Here is a 25,875-nt window from a genome sequence, read left to right as displayed (position 1 = left end):
TCTAGTTTAAAAGCACTTTTAGACCCACATCTAAACCATTTATACAAAGGGACCAGTGATACTACAAAATTTTCTTGCTTAGCTAATCTTTCATGACCCTCCATCTTTTGCCGTTTTCATCCGTTTAGCTAGGGCAAGGGCCAAGCCTTTCTAGCTCCATGCACAACGGGACCCACCTTATGATTTAGCCGTTGAAGAGTAGGAAGAGATTGTTTGTGGTTGTGGCTTTGAGGGAAGGTGACTCGGGTATATTGGCAATGGCTGATTATTTTTGCAGTCAACCTAGAACAAAAGGGCCACAGCAGGATTCCATGATCAAAACAGTTGATACATGGGCCTGTTCTCTATTTAAGAAATCTGCAAGCTATTTACATCATCTTACAGAGTTACTGAAAAAGTATTACACACCCATTGTATATGACTGTACAAAAACAATCTGCTGATACAATGTCCTTTTTAATATAAGACCAGCAAACTATTCAATCAACAAATGCATTATACAATCATACAACAAGAGACTATTTGAGGTCTGAAATCCTCCTTGTGGAGGGTCTATCCTTCTATGCGATATATTCAGAAGAGCAACAAATCTCATTGGCATGGGCAGTGGGCACGTAAACCATATCGGTCAGTGAGCTGTGTGTCCGGCCATAGAATAAATAAACAAATATGCCAATTAACAGCCATATGGAGACCCGGATCCATGTGCCAGTGCTGTGGACATCCAATAGAGTCATGTTAGTCTATGACAAGGAGTTATGCCCTGCCAGTCGGCCAGTAACAAGATACCCAGCAAATGAAAAACCAAGAGAAAAGCCAATGACAAACCAATGCAGGATTCCGTACATGTGAGCCTCTTGTTGATCTGGGCGGACCCTGTAGTGGATGTGGAATGCTCCAAAAAATCTCCCTGACTGGAAGATCCATTAATTTTCAATCTTTGGACTGTTATTTCCATTGAATGCGGACTGTTGCATCTTCTTCTTCTTCTTTTTCCCTAACCATCTTAGTCCACCATCAAAGGTTTGGGATCTACCAATCTATGGGATTTGTTTTGCAGATCCCAACATCAATGGTCTGGATTACCAGACCCATAGGCCCCCATGTCCAGCACCTCAGCAAACTAAATGTTTGATGAGGGCTCACTAATTTTCCCAAACAAGAAATATAAAAAGCAGCAGCAGCCAGAAAGGTCTTTGGGTACTCACCCAAGATTTATTAGCAAGTATACATTTATTAGAATGCAAGAAATTGGCAGGAGAGGAACAAAGGGGCAAACAAAACCTGCACAAACAATTTTCATTGTGAATATCCATCATTAAAAAAAAATAATTTAAAAAAAAATAAAAATCATCACATATATGCTGCTAGGGCTGCAACTTGGGTTCGTGTCGACCTAACCCGGTGGACCCAACGCAAGTATGGGTCAGGTTGTCCAGGTAATCATGTTGGGTTTAGCTTACCAACCCGATTTGGATTCAGGTTGGGTTCGGGTTGAGCAAATTCAGGTTTGGTTAGGTCAGGTTGGGAATAATCACTAGTATTCAGGTCAGGCTTGAGTGGGGCTGGATCAAGTAAAGAGGAATTTGAGTTGGTTTCAGGTTGGCCAGCTCCGGTTGGAATTTGGGTCAGGTGGGCTGCGGGTTGGGTCTTCTTGAGGTCAGTTAGGCTTGGGTGACCCAACCCGGCCAACTTGCACCCCTAATATGCTACTGCATGCATTTCAGGTTTGTACCTCAGAATGAATTTATTAGTTTGAAAGTTTTCTACAAAAAATAAATTAGGAACAACAAAAGTAAAAGGGAAAGTGAAGCATAGTCAAGCAACTGCACTTTTTTCTGGTACTTGCCTCTCACATGTGCCAATGACCCAAGCAACTGATCAAGATGAACCCACCATGTAGATGGTTTGTATAAAAAAACAGGCCAGTCATCAAGATGGACCCGCATTGAAAGTGAACAACTGGTCAATTTTCTCTTGGTCTTTTTTTTTTTTTTTTGAGAGAGATCAATTTTCTCTTGATCATTCATTTATTTTATACAAATGTGTGTCCCAGTCAATGATATGATTATGACAAAGAATCTACATGGTGCAGCCCACCTGATGGGAAGCTTGGATCTCAGACATGCATGCCGCGTCTGTGAGAGGTGAGTGCCAAAAAAGTGGCATTCCTCAAAACAGAAGGAAAAACGATTTATACCTCCTGTGTGTCCAAAGCTGTGCCGACCAACATCTTGGTCAATCCAAGAGAGTATGATAAGACCGCACAAAAGAAGCAAGCCTCCAAGTATACATACCAAGAATCGAAGGATGCTGAATTGAAAGCAACTGGGTCAGGAGTCATTGTACCAGAACCAAATCATTCCACAATCACATAGACCCTAGGATATCATCTACAACCCATGCCTACCCAAACACAATATGATCTTACTACATGTTAAAGTTGTAAACATATGTTCTGAAATTCAAATTAGGAGGTAAATCATGTGAGGGAGAGACCAAATCAAATAGTAAAATTGAATCACAAATTATAGATTTTTTTATTGGGTATGTTTGGGTGTACCCCTGAAGCGAATTCTGATTCTCAAGTCTGCTAAAATGGAGAAAACCAAAATTTTGTTTCCTTGGCATTAGGGGTGGCAATTGGCCAGGCTGCTTGGCCCAGTCCTGGCAGTCTAGCTCTGTAGGTAGGGGTGTCGATGGGCTGGGCTCAGGCCTGAAAAATCAGAATTTTGAATAGGGCTGGCCCAACGGCCTGGCCCAAAACAATTCAAAATGTGGGTCCAGATCTACCCCAGGCCTGGCCCATTGACAGCCCTATCTGTAGGGCTAAGGTTTGGGCCTATAAACTTGGCCTGAGGGGTCCAAACTTGAAATCTACACCCAGTGTCTGGGCCAGGCCACGGCCAACAATGAATGGCCCAGCCCAGCCCGTTGCTCCAATCCAATCATCAAATGGGTCGCTGTTGTACAAAAGAATGGCCAATTTGAGGACACTAGAGTGCTCCCATTCAACGAACATGTGTCGTTTAAAAGAACTTTTGGATTTAGGATCATATTTTTATGATCAAAACCATTTATATTGTGAGATTCATTGCGGATGGAGGGGATGCTGCAAAAAAATCTTAAATTCAAACAATTTCAATCCTTTAATCATGTCACTATTTAAGGTGAGGGCTGAAGCCTTTTCAGCCTGCCTGGGGCCATGGTTTAGGGGATGAGGGCCAGGCCAGGGCCTATCCCAGCCCGGTCCTAGCCCAGCCAATTGCCAACCCTACTTGCATTCATATCGAGGATCGGAGCTTGAATTCCAACTAAATTACTGTCAAGTTTGGACCAAAAAGAAATGAAATGAAATTTTGGGACAACTTCCACACTACAAATACTACGCAATATCATTAATCTTTGTCATTCCCTCTGGTAAACTGAACCATCATGATTATAAATCTATGAGTTGAATCAATGCTGGAGCAAACAAACAAGAATGCTGCTTCACTTGAGCAGGCATCATATATCTTGGTGACATGTCCCCAAGAACAAGAAGAGCTAGTGACTCACCTAGGCAAATACTCAGCTGAAGCTGCAGAAGTGAGGAGGATGACTCCGATACAGACAAATGATATGTTCAAAGCTGCTATTTTTCGCCTTTTCTGCTCCTTTGTCTTGTCTGCAGCATCCAAAGTAATAAATAAATAAATAAATAAATAACACTCAGATCATGAAATCTGTTAGCAGTAGAGTCTTCGATGCACATGTTGCAGTATATTTGAGTGTGAGAGTACACATACATTCAATGGTCATGTGGGACATATATCCATGGAAATAGTGGTGTATCTTTTTTTTTTTTGAAAAAGTCACAAATTATATTAAAAGATAAATAGAAATACAGGGATAGCTTAACCGCTGAGGTAGCGGGACAACTACACTCCTATAAACTGAAGATTATAGCCCTTTAATTTTTCTACATTAGAAGCCCACTTGACTACAAACCACCTCGCTCTAAACGCTATGGATTCCGGGGAGTTTGAGACACCATTGAAACATCTTCCATTCCTTTCTTCCCACACAGACCACCAGAGAGCGAGAAGGGAAATAATGGTGTATCTTTTCTGATTTTATTTTATTTGATGAGAAGTTCTCTCTTGTAGCCAACTATCATTATAAATGGAGGACTCTAGAGGAGCACTCTAGAGGAGTAGAGATGTTCTCTTTTCTATTTCTAAATGGTATCAAAACCTCTTAGCTGATTGTTCTTTTCTGTTATGAGGGTCCACTTTCCATCCTCTCTCTTCTTAGACCCTGTAGGATGGAGGAATAGACTTGCACTCATCATCATCATATAGGGTCCGCCTCCCTTTCCAACCACTTGTGCCCTTTTCTCGTTGTGTGGTCTCACAGTGCACATCTCAACTTCAGAGCCCTATTTGGGCAATGATTGATGATGAATCCTTTTACCAGTCAGCTACTCATCGCTACATCAACACCATCATTACTGCTAATTATTCGAAGGCTACTCTGATTTTTAGTCAGAAGCAATGCCATCGACTACTTGATATCAAATCATTATTAAGCCACTGGAATAGCCGTTGTTTCAAATCTCTGCCATCAGAAGTGACGTAGGCACCGAAAGATCTAACGATTAAAATCCTAGCTACTGAAAGTGCTGTTAGATCCTTCAGCAGCCACCACACGCACCAATGGTTCACATCCCAGAAGTCTACGAAAGTGCAATCTGCCTCTCCAATTGCTCCCAGACTCTTCGGCAAACTAAGCACGCATGATATACATGTTCCAGCTTGAAGGGGAGTGTTTCTTCGATGCACGTGCATTGTAGTATATTTTAGTGTGAGAAAATATACTCAATGGTCATGTGGTATACCCAGTGTTTGAATTATCTCCGATATTATCTTTATCTCCAGCTCAGTGATACCGATAACACTGTTAGCGATACCAATAACGCTGGTAGTATCGGAAATAGGTATTAGCAATGTATCGCTAATGTAATCACCAATATTTTCAACTATGTAAATTCTAGGTGTCGCTTGTATTGCCAATATTTTCGATTATGTAAATTCTAGGTAATGCTTGTATCATAAGTGTATTGGCGATATTTCAATAATATCGCCAACGTATTAATATCATCAAAATTTTGTTTATTAGAAAAAAAATATTTCGATTTTTTTTTTCATGGGCACATGGTTGTATGTAGTGTTAAATTTGTCATTAATAATATTTATAATATCTCGATATTATCGATATCGCAACATGCGGTATATCGAGACCACAATCTCTCATTTCATTTCCAATTGTTGATGATTTCTTGGTGAAATATCATGTATTGTTGATATTTGCAATATCGATGGATATTTGGATGGAAGGTTGGATGGTTAAATAGGTCGAATGGGATGGTTGGACTGATTTCTTACAACGACACATGTTTTTAAGGCCCCGTTAAATGGAAACTTGTCATGTATGCATTCTTTTTGCAATTTTTATTTATTTATTTATTTTTTCTAAATTTGCGAATTTGTACATTTTAACATCTCCTGAAGTTTCGCTGAAAATTCCACTATTTTTTCCCATCTTTCCCCACATTTCTGGTTATCAGCGATATTATTGGCGATATCGATATTGTTTCCGTATCCTTAGCCAGCGAAACTTGTAGCGATATCGATGCTTCGAACACTGGGTACACCAAATCCTTGGAGATAATGGTGTACCTTTTCTTCTTTTAGTTTATTTATGAGGAGTTATCTCTTGTAGTTGATCATCATTATAAATAAAGGATTCCAGAAGAGGAGCAAAACATGTTCTCTCCTCTTCTTTCCCTTTCTACAAAATCAAATCCATGGAGATGGTAGATTTTGGGGCAAATTTATCACAGCAACTGATAGCTACAAATAAAAAGAGAAAACTGTAGCATCTGACAAGGAATTTCTATGGCCCTGCTCCCCAGCAAACATAAAGCTTGCTAATACAGGGTTCTATACATGAGAGACCATGAATCTGATCCAAAACATTGATCTACAGGACCAAACCCTAGATGGGGATGCCCAAAAATCTCCAGGTGATAATCCTAAGATCTTAACCCTTTATTGTTGGACTATTATCAGTTGAATATGGGGAGTTGCTGTATTTCCTAGTTAACCATCTATTTGTAAGCAATTGATCAAATGGTTAGGATTTTCCGACCTAGGAGATTTTCAGGGCATCCTCCATCCATGGTCTGGTCCATTAGATCAACACCCTGGATCTCTGAACCATAGTCCCAACTATAGAATCATGTTCGTCAGTAAACTGTATGTTTGCCAATGGGTAATACTGCACAATTCCTCAGCATCTAGAACCGTACCTTGATTACTTTCTTTCATAATAAGGGGACAACCTGCTGATACTTCTGAATCATGCAATTGTTGATTACTAGCTTTACAGTTGCTATCAAGATCTTTTGAGTCTTCACCATCATCTTCCTGGGTGCTATATCGCAACGTCACAGAATCGATCGATTCCTGAAGTGATGATGGCAGAGGCACCTCATCTGGTGGGACATATCTGAGAATCAAAATAGAAACTGCAACGATGGTGAAGGCAAGAAGAGTGCCTACACTGACCTGCGCAAATAATTCAATCTTGCATGACTTAACAATCTTATTTTCAATAATTCAAAGAGAATTGACACCAATCTATACTTCTTTCTATTGCATTTCAATTTTAGTAAGTATTATATGATGCTCAAGCAAAGGTATATGTAGGGTACCTTCTCATAAGCTAAGCCATTCACCTTGTGGGCCAATCATGGGATGGATCATACCCCAATATCACCTGTATCTGATGGTCCTAGCCATCCATTTGGTGCCTTGAAAATGGACAGTTACACAGAATGGTCCACATTTATATTGTTAGGATCTTCCACTGAGTGATATTTTTGTAGCCACAGCAATCCGTGATGAGGCCCAACATATGAACTATTTGGATTACCAGAAGGCTGGCCCCCCATGTAGTGTCTGTTGGGATGAGCAATTGATTGATTGATCGATACTGTATTTTTCCTCTAACACTATTTCAAGAAGAACAATTTCAAAAGCATAACCGCGTGGTTGTGTTTCATTCCAGATAGCCTGTAGGAGGCCACTAATCTCACAATGGCAACTTACCATTCCTGCCAATTGAGAAACATCCATACAAAATGCGAGGATTGCAGCACAGAAGCCAGTAACTATTGTGCCCTTGACAGGAACCTGGGTGCTTTTATTAACATCTGAGAAAAATGGTGGTAGCAATCCATCTCTAGCCATTGCCATCAGTATCCTAGGCTGAGAAAACATAGGCAACACAAGATATCCATGTATCAGTGAGGGTTCCGCATGAAAGTATAACACTCAGAGATCACATCAGACAACTAATCTCAGATCTAAACTAAAAAATTTGAAGCGTTACTGTTTCAATGTGGAAATATAATCTGTATGCAGTGCACTGATGACATGATTCCATGCACTACACACATAGGACATGTGGCATGAAAATTCCACCAATTTCATAGCTAGTATTTGTAAGAGCTTCGTAAACATGCTCAAGTGCATCCTAAATTCACAGGGTACAAACTTAGTGTCCGTGCGTATGATTAATCATACTCTAGCCATGTATCAAATGACTCCCTTTTAAGTATGGAACCTCTTAAATGAAAAGGGCACCACGAACTTGGGCATTTAGGAAAAAGGTGCTTATTTGGGCAATTGCTTTTTAATAAACAATTAAATAATTGTAAGTAAATATGGTATCTAGGAAGGAGGATGGTGGGTGAAGGAATCATCTCTTTACAAGGCGTCTGGGTTATGGAGGGGAGTCACATCTTCGATGAATACATTTAAGAATGGGATCCAATTTTCTTGAGTGATGGGAAACACATCCAGTTTTGGTAGGACTTGTGGATTGGGGAAAGCATACTTTTATATGCTTTTCCGGCTCTGGCAAGAGCAGCTGCGGATCCGAAGGTGACCATTGATAGTTGCTTCACGCTCGTTGGTGACTCTATGGTATGGTCTACACCTTGCCGAAGGAACTTATCAGATGAGGAAACGGAGGAATTTGCACGTCCGTTGGAGTGGCTTCAATGTCTCAAGTGGTCTTCAGGTGAGAAGGATTTTATGGTGCGATCCTTGGAAATTTCGAGGGGATTTTCGGTGAGCTCCTTCTATGCGTTGTTGGGACAACCCTATTCAGGTGATGAAAGAAGCAGGCTCGTCTTCCATCTAGTCTTTTGTGCCCCTCCCAAAGTAGCGGCTTTTACATGGAAAGATGCTATTAATAATCTTCAAAAGAGATCACTAGCAAATCCCAATTGTTGTGAGATGTGTAGAGGCGTAGACGGTTGATCACTTATTTATCCATTGTCCTTTTGCATCAAAGGTGTGGAACAAATTCATAGCTTTCTTTGGCATATCTTGAGTGATGCCAGGGTTCACTATGGGGTTTTTAATAGCTTGACCTGGTGGTGAAACAAAGAAAAAGGAGGTTTTGGTAGTTATGATGGCTGTATTATGGGCTATTTGAGGGGAGAGAAATGATCATCGATTCCACAACAAGAGGGGGTCAAAGGAGGATGTATATAGAGGGCTAAAATGAACGTCATAGGTTGGGTTTCTTGTATTAAGGATTTTGACCAAAATGATTAGTCACTTTTAGCCGAGATGAAATTTTGCTTTGTAATTTTGAGCTGTTGTACTCCTTTAATAAATTGTTGTTACCTTTCACCCAAAAAAAAAAAAAACACATTTAATGCTTAAAGATGCTTTTTGGGTATTACAACTGCTTGGGGCCCGTTTGTGTTGCTCATGGGATGTGTAATTGATTCATAATAAACAATTATCCACAATTGTTTATTGAAAATGCATAAAGAACCATGTTTGGTAAACATACATGAAAAAATAATTTCTTGTAGCAACTTGCATATGTGATGGGGAAATCTCGCGCACATGCACGCCCTACGCACGTACGCAAGAAGAAGGAGGGCCCCACCATCGATTTGGATCGATGATGACGTCCGGGGAGGGCCTCCTAGTTAGAAACAGAGTTTTGGTTCGTTGGAGTGGACCCGGTAGTCAAGTAAAGCCCATAATGGGATCTCATGACCGTGGCCCACTAGTCTGATTAATCTCATATTTTAGGTTTTGCTTATTAATGTTATTTAGAATATCATAGACGCTTTAGATTTCTTTGATTAGTTTTCATTTTAGTTTACTTCATCGCTAAGTAGTAGGTTGTGCACATAGCGTGAGTTTTGGGGTATAGGGTTTTCTTATAAATAGCACCCCTTGTAGCTTTTTGAAGTCATTGAAGTTTAATAAAAATTTTGCATTTTCCTACTCCTCTGAGTTCTTGAGTCGTGGAAATCCAATTAGGTGCGAAGCCCTCCCTTCATCGAAGGGCTAACTACCGTGGTGCGAAGCTACATCTATCCCGATTCGCCCCCATCCTCTACCATCTCTACTTCTCATCTCCTACCACCATCCGTGCTTCAAATCTGTCCTTTATTGCAACAGTTTTCTTCTTTACAGCAGAATTCTAGATTTTGGCCCTGCAGGAGGGTTAAAACTTCGGCGGAGCACCACGCACAGACCGCACGTCGGATCGCCACGAAACTCAGAGGTTTTGAAGCCCTCCCCTGGCCGACCAGAGCCAAGGAGGCAGTTTTCGGATTCGGGCCCCCCTGCGCACGTGCGTCAGGCCCGGCCCGCTGTCCGCACGCGGGGACTATCGTCCGGTTCAAGTTTCCTTCTTATTTCCCCCTCTCATACCTATTTTCCATAACCCTAACCCTAGATTGCGTTATCTTACTTCGTTTGCCCATTTTCTTGCCCTAGGGTTCTCTGAATTGAAATTGGTGAATCCCTTGGATTAGGGACTGATTGTTGTGCATGTGTGGATGATTTTCACTTTCCTTTGAATATCGTTTAGCTAATAATTTTTATTGATCCAGCCCTAGCATGTATAGGCTTGGATCCGCACAGATTCCCCTTGTTTGAGTGTTTGAACTTTTGTGTGGGATGTGGAAATCTTATGTGCATGTTTCTGAATTAGTTTGATCTAAAGCCTGAAATCTTGCACATCATAGTTAATTTTCATGTCCTGCATCAAATTTGGTATCAGAGCTTAGGGTTCTTATAGGGGAATGCATTACATGTTTAGGGTTTAGTTGTTTATGTCCATTACGCATCAATTCTCATCATATATGGCTGTTTAGAGGTCCATAAACCCTGACATAAGCTGCTGAAATTTTTTTGTTATCCCCTTATTTGAATTATTTTAGAAATTAACTTAGCTTTCTATTTCTAGGTTTAGAAACTTTCCTTTCCTATTTTTAGAAACTTTCTTAATCTGTTTTTAGAAACTAATTTCCTTTCCTTTTTCTTTTTTAGAAAGTAGTTTACTTTTTCTTTTTTAGAAGCTAACTTACTTTCTATTTTTAGAAACTTTCCTTTTTCTTTTTTTAGAAACTAAGTTGTTTTTTTTTTTTTTTTTTTTAAAAGAAATTTTCCTAATTTGTTTTTAAGAAACTTTCCTATTTCATTTTTAGAAACTAGGTTGCTTTTTTTAGAAACTTTCCTAATTTGTTTTTAGAAACTTTCCTTTTTCAGTTTTTGGAAACTAGGTTGTTTCTTTTAAAATAAATAAATAAACAAAACTTTCTTATACTTTGACAACTATATTGCTGAATTTTTGTTGTGTTGGTAGTTTTCCTCATATAGAGTCTCATAGGATCATTTAGTCTTATTTAGTCGCACATAGTCGTAGTAGAAGGTCCATAGGTTGAGTTAGCAGTTTTATGCCCACACGTATGGGTCGTGGTTTTGGTTTACACCCTACACTAAACATGGAGCAATTGCAAGAGTCATTAAACAAGTTGACCCAATAGTTTGAGTCTTTGGGTAAGCGCTGGGAACAACATATAGACCAATGCTTTGAATAATTTGATGTGCGCATTACCCAATTAGAGGCCTCCGCTGGGACAAACCCCACCATTGGGAAAGATATCCAATCTCAAGCAGGTGGCCAGGAGGATACACCAATGAATGGATGTGGTCAAGGAATTAGTCATGGGCGTGCACCCGTGCACCCATCCCATGAGGGACATCAAGGCCACTATTTTGAGCGGTACAACATGTACGACCTTGTGGCTGGAGAGAGTGCACCAGAGGCTAGTGTAGAGTTGCCCACTAAGGCCATTCCGGTAGTGGATGAGTTTCGTGACATCTTTCCTAATGATATAACGGATGCGTTTCCCCCTATAAGGGATATAGGGCACACAAGAACATAGGACACCATACTACTTATAACCGAGTTTACGTTTAATAGTTTTGTCGATAGGTCCGCAAGTCTAAGTCTTTATGAAGTTGTTACTGGTTATAAACCTAGGAAACCTATTGATCTTGTCCCTATGTCGTTGTCCCATAGGCCGTCAGAGGCCGCAGAGTCTTTTGCGCATCACATTCATTCATGGCATCAAGAAATCAGGCAGAAGATCATGACTAGTAATGAACATTACACACTTTCTACAAGCCAACATAAACGTTTCAAGGAATTCAATGTAAGGGACTCTGTGATGGTCTGCATCAGGCCAAAGCGGTACCCTCAGGGAGCCATTCGTAAATTACACGTGCATAATGCTGGACTATTCAAAATTATAAAATGAAACGGTCTCAATGCGTATATGGTAGATCTTCCACCTTTCATGGGAATTAGTTCCACATTCAATGTGGAAGATCTAGTTGCATTTTAGGGGACCACTGGTACATTGTCCAGCTTATCACCTAATCATCGTGATTCCCCAGACATTTTCCTTGATCCATGGCCTCCTCCCGACCCATCTCCCCAGCCTCTACGTCTCATACCAACCCTTCCCGACCCATTTTCCCAGCCTCTACCTCCCATACCTACCCATCCCTACCCATCTTCCCAGCCTCTACGTCCCATAACTACCCTTCTTGACTTATTTTCCCAGCCTCTACCTCCCATACCTACCCTTCTCACACCTAGAGAGGGAATAGAGGATATTTTGGACCATCAAATAATATCCACGTCAGACGACGGGTTCCAGAAGTTCTTGGTCAAGTGGAAGTCATGTCCAGCTTCAGACAGTACATGGCTCCCTGAGGAGCTTCAGAGACTTGATCCTTACATCTCGGAGCGGTTCAAGAGTTTTGTTAAGCCGGGGAGAATTGATGGGGACATCTCGCGCACATGCCCCCCCCCCCCCCAATGTACGCAAGAACAAGGAGGGCCCCACCATCGATCTGGATCGATGATGACGTCCAGGGAGGGCTTCCTAGTTAGAAGACTGAGCTTTGGTTCGTTGGAGTGGGCCCGGTAGTCAAGTAAAACCCATCATGGGATCTTATGATCGTGGCCCACTAGTCTGATTAATCTCATATTTTCGGTTTTGCTTATTAATGTTATTTAAAATACTATAAACGCTTTAGATTTCTTTAATTAGTTTTTATTTTGGTTTATTTCATCGCCAAGTAATAGGTTGCGCACATGGCACGAGTTTTGGGGTATAGAGTTTTCTTATAAATAGGCACCTCTTGTAGCTTTTTGAAGTCATTGAAGTTTAATAAAAATTCTGCGTTTTCCTACTCCTCTGAGTTCTTGAGTTGTGGAAATCTAATTGGGTGCGAAGCCCTCCCTTCATCAAAGGGCTAACTACCGTGGTGCGAAGCCACATTTATCCCTATTCGTCCCCATCCTCTACCATATCTACTTCTCATCTCCTACCACCATCTGTGCTTCAAATCTGTCCTTTATTGCAACAGTTTTCCTCTTTACAGCAGAATTCCAGATTTTGACCCTACAGGAGGGCTGAAACTTCGGCGGAGCACCACGCACAGACCGCACGTCGGATCGCCACGAAACTCAGAGGTTTTGAAGCCCTCCCCTGGCCGACCAGAGCCAAGGAGGCGATTTTCGGATTCAGGCCCCCTTGCGCACATGCGTCAGGCCCAGCCCGTTGTCCGCAAGCGGGGACTGTCGTCCGGTTCAAGTTTCCTTCTTATTTCCCCCTCTCATACCTGTTTTCCATAACCCTAATCCTAGATTGCGTTATCTTAATTCGTTTGCCCATTTTCTTACCCTGGGGTTCTCTGAATTGAAATTGGTAAATCCCTTGGATTAAGGACTAATTGTTGTACATGTGTGGATGATTTTCACTTTCCTTTGAATATCGTTTGGCTAATAATTTTTATTGATCCAACCCTAGCATGTGTAGGCCTAGACCCGCACAAATTCCCCTTGTTTGAGTGTTTGAACTTTTGCATGGGATGTGGAAATCTTATGTGCATGTTTCTGAATTAGTTTTATCTAAAGCCTAAGATCTTGCACATCATAGTTAATTTTCATGTCCTGCATCAATATGCCAAAAATTAAAAAGAAGAAGAAGAAAAAAAGAAAGAAAGAAAAAGAAAAACATGGTTTTTTTTTTTTTTGGAAGGCAAGCAAGAAATCTCTCTTTACCAACCAAGGGCAAAAGCCCAAATAAATACAAAGGATACATTAAGGGCTAAGGCCCTTAATTAAGTAGGAAAATGAAGAAGGAAAAGAAGGAAAGAAGAGAAAAAGAGAAGATGCCCACATCCCAGGCTGAAGACAAACATGTTTGGTTTAATTATTTCATAGGGGCATTCTTGAAATTGTCCCATGTGGACCTCCCTAGGATTGTTAGCGATTACAATCCTCCTACCAACCAAATGCAATATAATATCAGATATAAGAAAAGCATATTTGATGTTCCATCATGTTTAACAAGTAATGCGCTGCATTATGGGGCACCACAAAGCAAGTGTTCTCTATAGTCAAGGTATGTAATGCAGAAGGAATGGGGCCAGTAAGATGGGGAATGTTAGTAGACAGGAAGCCTTCATTTGAAAAAGGTTATAGTTATTTGCGGAGGAACAAAAAGTACATTCAACAAATTTGAAGCCTGGAACCAGTAAGATCTGCTCTTGGACAGGTTCTACAGTGAATGGAGCACTATCAACGGATCACATGTATTGGACGATGCTTAGCCTCCAATTGGTAGGCCACTTTTGGTGATGGCTATGGCCAGTATTCTTTTTTACCTTTGCCACGAATTGTAGCGGCCTCGATGTGGGATGCACGCAACATCACTGCACTTTCTCTTTGTATATGAGAGTGTTGTCATACCGAGCCCTGCAAATTTCCTCAATGGAACAATCCAAACCTTCCAATTTTTGGACTTCAAATGGACAGTCCTGGATCTAAGATGTCATCGAGTTTTCAATTTGTAGGCGACAGTGGTCTCCATATGGAGCCCTGAATATTTCCTCAATGGAACAGTCCTAGCCTTCTAATTTGTGGACTTCAAAGGACAGTTGAAAAGATACGCAAATGCATACATCAAGTGGGGGGAAAAAAGGCCCAAGATTGGTGATTAGGATCTTCGTATCTATGAAATTTCTAGAGAATGGTCCATCTGAGTTTAGTCACAGCAGACCCATGGTCCGGATCACTAACCTGTGGGCCTTCTTTGAAACTCCAGAATAATAGGATACTCCAAAGGAGGATATGCACGAAGTACTAGGGTTTTCGATTAGAACATAGCACATGTAAGGTCCATGGCAAATATCAGAACAATGGCCAGTTGAACCCCATCGTTGATGGGCCATACCCCCAAATTTTCTCCACACCGCATTCCTAGCCTTTCAATTTATGTCATAGAAATAGATGGATGAGAAGATTTTGCAGTGGATCCCATCAGCCAATAGTCCATGTCACCCAATCATGGCCCACTTGTACAAACTAGTACATATCCCTCAATATTCGGGCCCAATAGTACAATTGAAAACAAAACATAAGGATGCTGTACAGAGGATCATGTTTTTACTCCATGCTTGGGCCCTTTCAAACTGCTACAGTGCTACCAGTTGCATTGGAGTTCACATGGGAACACGTTGTCACTTCATAGAAGCAAAAAAGGTGGGCCACACAATTCCAACCACTTTGTTTGAGGAGAAAAGGGGGAAAACGACAATCGAATTGATTGGCCACATCTTTGGATTGTTGGCTACTTCTCGTTTTAGTTGTTCATTGTTGGCCACTAATTGGATGGTCATAGAGATCCTTTAGCCTTCTTCATTTTTATTTTTTTTTGATGAGTTATGAATCATCTACAATGGGGCACACTATTTTTAAAAAGTTTTAATAGGTGAACATATGTGCCACCTGTAGAGTGGCTGTGTCTTGGAGTATTGATGTAATTTTATCCATTGAGTTGGTATGACCTGTTGTAGATGGCCCATCGAGAAAATTTCTATGAAAAGAAGTGTGGTGATTGGACAATCCTGGATGCAAGCAATTTTACTTTTTTCCTTGTATTTCTACCAAACATGTTTTTTGGCATAACCAATTCTCAGTAAACAATTCCAAAGAATTGTTTACCATGAATCAATTCTAGACTTCCTAAAAGCAACACCAAATGAGCCCTCAACCTTAGTGAAAGCACTTTTACAATAGTTGCAGAGAGGCTTGCAACTAGGCATATAGATGAAAATCCTTTACTTACGAGCCCCAACATTTTCAAAGGGAGTGATGAATGCAGTGCTCCTTTAGTGAACCTATTCCTTCAATCCATAAATTTTACTTTTTCAACAATCACAAGTAACAACATCTATGCCTTCAAGTTTTAGTGCATTGTATTATGACGATTCATGTAGCATTTATGTCTATAGGATTCAATTTGGAATGTGAATCATTTTGATATGATTCAACTCAATCATAGAATTTTGAATGAGAAGCTAAAATGACCACTGGATGGAATTAAAAAATGTTGACTACTCATTTTAGTTGTTCATTGTTGGCCACTAGAACTTTAGTTTTAATAATGTTGATTAGCAGGAATCAGTAGCTGAGAACACTGGATGGAATTAAAAAATGGATTGGAAAAACATTTACCATGTTCCCCTAGGTTGAAGCCTTTTGATGGACTGCCTAGATCAATAAAATCCTCATCTTAGAACTCCTCCAAAGGAGCACCAGCCCTTCCAAATGTTTGTTTCACGAGCTGGAAAGATCACAGTATGTTGATTACTTCTTTCTTCAGTGTGAGGTGGGAAATTGGTCCTTTATCTTCTTCAGTCTATAAGAGATATCATGGGTTGTTCTGTGCTCAGTAGTGGATATGGTGGCAGTTTGAAAGGTGGGCACTTTAAAGCCACAGGACCAAATTTTGGTGTATGCTCCCACGTGCGGTAGGTGGAAGTAGCATAACAGAAAAATCTTCCGCGACTCTTCTTTTTCTTTTTCTTGGTGAATGGAAAAAAACAAGTTTCTTATCATAAGTTAGGACATCACTTTGAAAATTTTTAAAGGTGTGTTGACTCTGGCTCTTGTCAGAAACTAGGGTTTAGTTACACATGACAAGAAGAAGACTCAAAGAAGAGGTATATCAAGGAGTCGCCTCCATGTGGGAGTTGGAAGATTAATGTGGACGGAAGAACTCCTGGAAGAACTCTGGAATTGTGTGGGGTGTTTAGAGATGACAAGTGTATAAACATAGTAAGTCTTTACGAGGCCAGTGGGTGAAAGGGACTCCAGCTGCTCATGGTTACTGGCTATTAATGTAGTCGCTAGTCTTGTTAAAGATTCTTTTAGCAGACCTTTTATTGTGGAAGGAGACTCCACGAATGCTATGGATTGGGTGGATAGAAGTGTAGAACTCCTCAGAGACCATAATATTGTCCAGAATATCAAGCCAAAGGTTCTAGCCCTCTGTATTTGCTTTAGGGCAACAAATACAAGAGGAAGAAAATTCCTCAGTGGATTTTTCAGCTGAGTATCCAGATCATCTATATTTATGGAGAATGTTTATTCATTGTCTTAATAGATAGCTTGTAATTGATTTCATGTGTTTTGTTAAGCCCACACACGTATACAAGTCACCTTATGCACAGGCCACCACATAAACCAGCGTGGCACACAGGTGAAATATCCAAGTCATCTATCGAAAGACAAAGGTGGTCCACCTCATTAGGTGTGCTGTGATATTAGAAATCAGTAGTGAGCCTTTTTTTCATACAGCCATACAGTATTCGAAATATCGGTATCGCACAATGTATCGCACCCTTGGGATACAGATACATATCGGTTATCACACGGGATATATCGTTTGTATCGCATAATTTATCGCACTTCTTGGGAAACATGGGGAAGCATTGGAAAAATGATTGAATTTTTCAATGAAACTTCAGGTATCGTTAAAAAATATCTTAATACACACTTTTAAATAATATCTAAAAAAAAGTGCACACAATAGGTTTCCTCTGTATAAGGTCCTAAGTTATGCGTTGTCTGATTAAACCAAGGCAACTATATTCAACTATAATGCATAACATTTATAACTGTATTAAGACATGTATATCCACACTGTCCTTCTGTTTTGCCACCTTAATTTATGACACCATCCCAAAAATGAAGCAGATCCAATTATCTAGTGGATCATGCCATAGGAAACAATATTTATTGAAGGCCCTACCATTAATACCTTCTTAGGGCTCACCTTAATGTTTTGTAATGTTATTTACCATCCAATCTGTTGATAAGTTCACATAAGCCTGGATGAAAAGAAAAAAGCAAATATATGATTGATCCAAAACTTTTGTGGCCCATTAATAGTTAGTCACCACCTTTTCCTTTGGTATGGTCCACTTGATAATTGGATGTGCTCCTTTTTTTGGATAATACACTAAAATGATTTGGAAAAACAGATGAACAACGTGGATACAACATACATTAAAGTGGGCCCTGCGTTTAGGGCTGCACCACTGTTTTGGGTGAGTCCATGTCTCACCTAAACATTTTTACCTTTTTTTTATTTTTTATTTTATATTTTTTTTTATTTTTAGGTCTTGGCTCAAAAAATGAGAAAGATTGTGTGGGTCCCATCCATTATATCCATGCCGTCCATTCATTTTTTCGGATAATTTTAGAGCCTAAACCAAAAAATGGGGCAGATCTAGAGATCAAGTGGACCACATCATGGGAAGCAGTGGGAATAATGACACCACAATTGAAACCATTGTTTTCTTTGGTGTGGTCCACTTGAGCTTTGGCTTTGCCCCATTTTTAGGCTCATAAGCTAAAATGATATGAAGAAATGAATGGGAGGAGTGGATATAGCACATACATTAGTGTGGAGCCCACAAAGTTCCTGTAATAAAATAACGTTGAGATGTGCTGGTAATTCCATTGGTTTCAACCTTACGTAATATGGTGGGACCCTGACCATGGGGGCACCTCGACATAATATGGTGTATCTACACCATCAATATATTTTGACAAATCATTTTAGGGTATGGGCCAAAAAAATGATGTAAATCCAAATCTTAGGTGGACCACACCACACGAAAAGGTGGTCAATGAATGGTCACCATTTAAAAAATTTTGGGGGCTAAAAAAGTTTTGGATCAAGCCCTTCATCTAGGTCTGTTAGACCTTATGAACAGATTGGATGGCAAATAAACATCACGGTGGAGCTTCAACGGTGGATATCATTTCCACCACGGCTTCCTATGGTGTGGTCCACTTGAGCCACATATCAGGCTACATTTTGGGTTCATGCCCTAAAATGACCTATAAAAATGGATGGACGGTGTGGATAAAACACATATTTCCTAGTGGGCCCTATAGAGCCCTTGACAGGACCATCCATCTCTAGGGCTCCCAATCTGTGCCGGACATGGATTTCTTGGAAAGGCTTTTGCAAGAGGTTCTCGCGCTGGGATACTAGGTGGGGCCCACTGTGATGTTTGTCAGAAATTCACCCCGTCCATCTATTTTGTGAGCTCATTTTAGGACATGCGACCGAAAATGAGGTGGATCCAAAACTCAAGTGGGCCATATGAGAGGGAAAACTGAGGAAAGAGTTTCCTACCGTTGAAACTTTCCTAGGCTCCACCTTGATGTTTATATGCCATCCAAACTGTTTATGAGGTCATTCCCATTGGGATGAAGTGAAAACACAAAAAACTTATCCTGATATGAAACTTTCGTGGCCATAAAAATGTTTCAACGTTGGTCATCGAATCCCTAGTGTTTCCTCTCGTGCGGCCCACCTGAGTTTTGGATCCACCTCATTTCGGTCACATGTCCTAAAATGAGCTCGCAAAATAGATCGATGTGGTGGATTTCTCACAAACATCACAGTGGGCCCCACCTAGCATCCCAACGTAGGAACTTCATGTACGGAAGGCTTTCTCATGAAATTTGCACCTAGCCGTGCCCGATCAAAAAGGGCTCGGAAGCCATTTTTGAAAGCAAAGGGTTCCGGCCTTTTGGAACCCTAAAACCCTGAATTCTCTCCTAGATCTCTTGATTTCTCTGGATTTTTTCACATTTTCTTTCAAAATCACTTCCGTTTTCAAGTAATAATCTATTCGAAGAAAGAAAAAAAGGGAATCAAATATTTTATTTACACTAACCTATGAATAGTGAGCTTCAATTCGAATGGCCCACCAAATGTAGCTTCCAATCAGGGCAATCTCTTCTATAGGTACGGAAATCCACCCTATTGAAAGTTTCCCTCTCTTTTTTTCTGATTTTTTCAGAATACTTAGACAAGAAAATTTTTCTCAGTTTCTTCCGACAAGTATCGTATCGTTGGACTGGGATACAAATAATATCGGCCGATAGTATCGATATTGCGAACACTGGCCATACATTTGTTCAGTTAATTGTGGCACACTTGACTAGTGGACTGGCCTTACTCTTGAGATGGGGAATCTACATAGTGGTACCCCTCTGATGGATGGCTTGGATATTGCACTTGTCTGCCATACTACCATATGTGGTGGCATGTGCATTAGCAGACTTGTACACACACATGGGGGTTTAGCAAAGCTCTGATTTTATTACCATTTAAAAAGCAATTAGGCAAGTTTGGATGCACTACCCAATTGAACTGCAATTACTAGTCTTCTAAATGGGAAATGGCTAAATTGTAAATTCCTTTCTTACTCAATAGAAATTTGAGGACTACTTAGCTCAGTATGAATGCTAAGAAAGTCACTAATTTTTGTCAGTTCATCCTGATTGAACTGAATTTACACAATTTAATCACTCATGAATCCAAAGACAGCTGTAAGATATGTCAGAAAACAAAACAACAAAGCACGTCTCATCTAATATCTGATTGAGGAGGCTATTTACCTGAGGAAGCATAGAACCCATCAAGGTTGAGCAAAGTGCCAGCACTGCTCCAGCTGTGATTACATACCTATAATTATAAACATTTCCAAAATGAAAGCTGAAACAAGCAAACTCAACCAGGTACGCAGCGAACTTGTTCTACAATTGAAATCATTGCAATTTACCACACATATGTTTACTAAATACTTACGCAGCCCATTTCATCCCATGGCTGGCAATTGCAGATGAAATTGGAGTGTCAGGATCCAGTGCATCGTATGGTACCAGGCCAACGATAACAATGGATACCAGCATATACAATAAGCAACATGTGGACAACGCAATTCCTATGCCCAGTGGCAAATCACGCTGAGGATTCTTCACCTGTGTAGAAGATAATATTATTCGAGCAAAAAACAACATAAGTTTCAAGAAATCCAGATTGGTGAAAGAGGAACGCTATTTGCAGAAACACATCTAAAGACACCAAACGCAAGCAACATGCCAACAAAGTACAGGCCAGCACAGCCAGGGCTGTCCATCAGGTGGGCTCCATTCTGAACGTTCCTTAGCACAAGAAGCAGGCTGATCCATTCATCAGGTGGGCCACACATCTATAAAAAAAAAAATTGGAATATCAAAGGTAGAAACATTCACCAAAGCTACTACCACCAGATGAACGGATTAGATTCATGCATGTGTGACATATTGGCATGGCTTGTTTTTGGCGCTAGCAGATGAATATTTGCAAGTAGCATTCCCCATATTGACACACTGAACTTCTTCAATTGATTCCTGTGTAAGCGTGATAATCAATTACAAACGACCACACGATGTAATGCATTCAAACATGTTTGAAAGCACTAGCAACGATGTAATACCTCCTCGGCTGTGCTGGCAACCGTATCAAAGCCTATGTATGCAAAGAAAACAGTTGCAGACCCAGCAAGCATACCATTTACTCCAAATGGGAAGTATCTGCAGTTCCAAAGAGTATGAGAAATAAGTTGCCTCTTCAAACTAAAAATGCACCACTTCCAAGAGAGCACTGATGAAAGTTTCAATTACCCAGTAGGAAGAGCATATCCAGCCCATCCAGTCTTAAAACCAAGGTATCCACCAGCAATGATGACGAAAACCATGACACAAACATTTGCAGATGTGACAATGGCTTGTGCAAGTGAACTCTGTACAAGAAAAAGCACTTGAATTTCAAGGTACTGTAAGCAAAGTGTTCTGTTAAATGCCAGTTACTGAAGATGAGCCCTGATAATGGAACTCACACAAGTCCATTTCAAGGGACTTGTGGAGCACACATGACAATGTGGCAAACAGGTGCAAGATCCAAGTTGCCCAGCAGGCAAGCCCCACTCTATAGATTTCTCCTCCCAGAAATCAAAGAATTCACTCATCAGATGGGCAACGCGTACAAAGGAAAGGGGGGATCAAGCTTGATGAGCAGAATAGGGAGGACCAACCCAATGAGCACCTACAATCTCGCACAAGTCTTCCATGTTGACACGTGTGAGCAATGAGTCCATCGAAATGGGACTCAAGCCAGTTGCATTTGCATTTGCATTTGCATTTCCATAGACATACCTCCTTGATTCCCACACATAAGAGGACAGTGACGATGAGAACAAGAAATGCGGCACAAGGGTCAACCACAATATCAAGCCAAGGAATGTGTGCACGGGCTAAAAAAGCAGGCAAACTACCTTGACCTCCGAAAAAAAGGGCCTGAAACATAGGAAAACAAGGACTTTCATAAGAGAGTATCTATAGAGTCTAGGAGTTCTCCATTTTCAAGGTCAATCATCTAAAAGAAAACCGATGGATTAAATAAGATACCTGGAGTTCAAGAAAAAGAATAGAAGCCATGTTTTTAAAATCGACCTTTGTCTTCTTTCTTTAAATTTGCAATATGATGCATACCTAAGCAATTAATACTTCTCACAGCATCAAAAGATTAAAAACAATAACAAGTTCAGAAATTATTTCATGTTTTAATTAAAATTTTATAAATAAGATTGTGTGCACAGAGATGGGTGTCTACTGACTCCACGACTAGTCATTTCACAACAGTCTCCCACCACCCAAAGACAATTGGTGGGAATCCCAGTAAATCTCAAAATTAGAGTTGAAAATCCTTTTTTGAAATGCGTATTGGGTTCCCGACCACTATCATTGGATGGCTGAAGATAGGCATGCACAAAATTCCAGTACCTTGTACTCAAATCTGGCCCAAATAATTACACTTAAAAAGTAATCCTTGTCTAAAACTGGACATTTTAATCTGACCAGGTCTGACTAGAAACAGAGATTTTTTCCAATCTAAATGAAGTCACACTGTCAAATTCTCCTAAAAATAGGAGATTTGTAAGATCTCTACACTGATACTCTGAACCACCCACACATATCAAAGGTCATGCTTGAGTAGAGTTGGCCACATGTAATAGCAAGGAACCCACCAATACATGATTATCAGCACTAGTGTTCTATGTATTGATGGTATCGGCTGACACCATCGGTATTGCACCCTACTGACACGACATACAGTGGGATTTGTAAAAAAACCTCTGTATCGACTAAAATTCCGCGTGTGTCGTGCAATATCTCTCAATATACCACACAGGGACCTTTATAAAAATGCACTATATTGTTGATACATGTCATAATTTTGCCTGCTTCAACGATACATACTGAAAATCCTACAAAATTCCAGGAAAATCAGAAAAAATTGTTGAAAAAAAAAACACTTTTCTTCAATTTTTTGGGAGAGTGTGTTAGTGTCTTTTGAGAACTCCGCTTGCATTGTTCTGCATGAAAAAAGATTTCGTGGAGAAATCACATTCTGAGAGCAGAAATGGGTTAGAACCCCTCCATGAGAAAAGTTACATTCAATTTGTTCAAATTTATTTCTTTTGTATAGATTAGGAAGAAAATAGTTGCAAAACCATATCTATGCATGATTTTCATGCATTGACAAAGATGAATTTTGAGGTAATATTTTCCAAATTTGAAGGAGGGAAATGGAAGAAATTGGAGAAATATGAAATTCTTCCATTTTTCACCCTCTAAAATGAAAATAGAGTAGAAAATTGTATGCTACTAAGATTCTTTTTATTTTTCAAAAAAAAAAAAAATCACTAAAAAGGATTAAAATATATTTAACAAAATATGTAGATCAACTGAAATTGGCCTTGTTTATATAATATATCATCATCATTTCAAAAAAAAAAAAAAAAAACACTGAAATTGGCCAATCTATAGATATGTTGATTAGTGTAGGCTGATCTGCAGATTGGTCAAACTCTTTTGTGTTTTTAGAAATAAAAATTTATATTTTTTGTTTAGCACTAACTAAAAATAATTCTTTTTAAATAATGAAATGAAATACAGATCTTAACTCGTTGCCGTTGGCCTATGGATATGGTCAAGCATATCCCTAGGACTAAAAATAGGGATATTATAGGCAAATGTATCCAAGATAAACATGGCTATGAAGGTGTTGAGCTCCAGTTAGTGGTTACAATTACAATGTCTATATAACATCCAACGATAGGCATACTAGTGCAGTTTTGTGAGGATGAGTACCTTAGATATCAGACATGCTAGATAGAACACGGCTTGGTATCATCAACTAATGAGCTAGGCACAATATTATCGTAATGTAGACCAGAAGTATTATGGCTACTCCGATGGGGATAGAGACAACAACTTTCAATCACCTCATAATTCCATGTGGATACGAGTCCAAGGTATATTTTTGCTTCTTTTTTGTTTTTGTATGTATTCTCTGTGTTTTACGAGTATTATATGATATTTGAAATTTTAATGTTCTTTTTGTTTTTTTGATGTATTGTTTATGTTTTATTACTTGTATTGTATGAGATTTGATTGATATGAACTCATTTTGGATATAATTGCATCACCTTTGTTTGCTTGTGCATCAGTTTCAGCATTTATACAAAGAATAGTTGGTGTTTCATAATCTTTTGAATTCTTAGTGTAATCATGTGGCTTTTAACATCTCCTAAAGTTACATTGAAAAATTCCATCATTTTCCCAATGTTTCCCTCTTGACTATGATACATTCTCCGGTACATGTAATATTTCCCTTGTGATACCAATCTGTTCCCATATCCCAAGGGTGCAATACATGGTGACCTGCTTACCAAGGAATCGTGGGTAAGGCCTAGGTTGGATCGCTTGGCGCTCAACCAAATATCGGATGCAGAGGCTCCTCTTTTGGAGAGGCCATTTTCTGAAGACAAAGTCAAAGAAACTGTGGACCCTTTGCGGAGGAATAAGGCCCCGGGCCCAGATGGGTTCCGGATGGCCTCTTTTTAGGTTTTATGGGACATCATCAAAGATAATGTGATGGGTTTTTCTTCTGAAGGACATAATGTGATTTGATTTATGATGGAGTTTTTTTTAGACGGGTTGGCTATCATCCAATCTAGGGGCATCTTTTATTGCAATCATTCCAAAGGTGGAAGGTGTTGAGAATCAGAAGGACTTTCATCCTATTAGCTTGATTGTAGGGTCGTACAAGATTCTGGCAAAAATGTTATCGTCAAGACTTCAGTTGGTCCTTGCAAGTGTTATCTTGAAGACCCAAGGTTTGTATTTGTGGAAGGCAGATAGATCCTTGATAGCACTCTTATTGCTTACGAGTGTATCGATTCGTAGCATGAGGCAGGTCAGGTGTAAAAGGTATTGTTTGTAAGATGGACATTAAGAAGGCCTATGATCACGTTAACTAGGACTTCTTGGATTTTATGCTCAGGAAATTGGGATGTGGGCAACGGTGGAGAAGATGGATTCAAGAATGTTTCCAATCAGTGAAATTTTTGGTGTTGGTCAATGGCTCCTCAAAATGATTCTTTAAGGCCTTTAGGGGTCTGACAGCTGTCACATTTCCTATTTGTGAAGGCATCGAAAGCTCTTAGTAAAATGTTGGACAAGGGTCAAGATCCTAGATTGTTTCAGGGCTTCAGGGTGGCTTACTTGAGTTTTCATATTTCTCACCTTCAATTTGCATATGACACAATTCTATTTTATGAAAGAGATGGTTTTATAGTGGACGAATCGTGGAAAGTTGTAAGGTGTTTCGAGGTCGTTTCAGGGTTAAAAGTCAACATCTCCAAAAGTGAGCTTCTGGGCGTGCACTTGACCACTAAGGAGGTGGAGGATCTTGGGAGGGTCTTTGGGTGCAATGCGGGGGTTTTTTCCTTCGTCATACTTAGGCCTTCCTCTTTGTATCAACAAACTGCCAAAGCAATTGTGAGATAAGGTAATTGAAAGAATGGAAAAGAAGCTATTGAGGGGGAGGAGTTGTTACCTGTCATTGGCTGGCAGGATTACTCTCATCAAAGTGACTATATCCAACATGCTGCTTTACTATATTTCACTCTTTAAATGTCCTAAGTCGGGGGTGAACAGAATCAAGAGGTCAGGGTGGGAGTTTCTGTGGTGGGGGTGCAAGGAGAAGGAGAAATTCCACTCGCTGAGATGGGAAGAGGCGTGCAAACTATATGGCGAAGGGGGTGTAGGAATAAGGGAGTTGGAAAGTGGTAATCTGGCTTTACTTGGTAAATGGTTGGAGAGATTTGGCATGAAGGAAGGGAATCTTTGGAGAGAAAAAATTGCCGAGAAGTATGGGCCTAATGAGGAAGG

General features: G+C 40.0%; 1 protein-coding gene across 1 annotated transcript in view; it reads right to left on the bottom strand.

Annotated features, from left to right (window-relative positions):
• Positions 1 to 367: 367 nt before the first annotated feature.
• The window catches only part of LOC131234043 (cationic amino acid transporter 2, vacuolar-like), a 43,989-nt gene continuing 18,481 nt past the window's right edge, over positions 368 to 25,875 (bottom strand). Inside the window, exons 4-14 of the mRNA XM_058231005.1 lie at positions 21,793 to 21,933; positions 21,262 to 21,380; positions 21,075 to 21,171; positions 20,405 to 20,577; positions 20,215 to 20,281; positions 7,155 to 7,313; positions 6,353 to 6,611; positions 3,559 to 3,667; positions 2,201 to 2,313; positions 1,209 to 1,284; positions 368 to 714 (exon numbers count right to left, since the gene is read on the bottom strand). Of these exons, the coding sequence (XP_058086988.1) occupies positions 561 to 714; positions 1,209 to 1,284; positions 2,201 to 2,313; positions 3,559 to 3,667; positions 6,353 to 6,611; positions 7,155 to 7,313; positions 20,215 to 20,281; positions 20,405 to 20,577; positions 21,075 to 21,171; positions 21,262 to 21,380; positions 21,793 to 21,933 (1,467 nt within the window). The 3' untranslated portion in view covers positions 368 to 560. The remainder of the gene's footprint in view (positions 715 to 1,208; positions 1,285 to 2,200; positions 2,314 to 3,558; positions 3,668 to 6,352; positions 6,612 to 7,154; positions 7,314 to 20,214; positions 20,282 to 20,404; positions 20,578 to 21,074; positions 21,172 to 21,261; positions 21,381 to 21,792; positions 21,934 to 25,875) is intronic.

Source organism: Magnolia sinica, chromosome 18 (assembly GCF_029962835.1).
Source record: "Magnolia sinica isolate HGM2019 chromosome 18, MsV1, whole genome shotgun sequence".
NCBI lineage: Eukaryota > Viridiplantae > Streptophyta > Magnoliopsida > Magnoliales > Magnoliaceae > Magnolia > Magnolia sinica.
The sequence above is the reverse complement of the archived record's forward strand: the minus strand, read 5'-3'. Positions and strand labels throughout refer to the sequence as shown.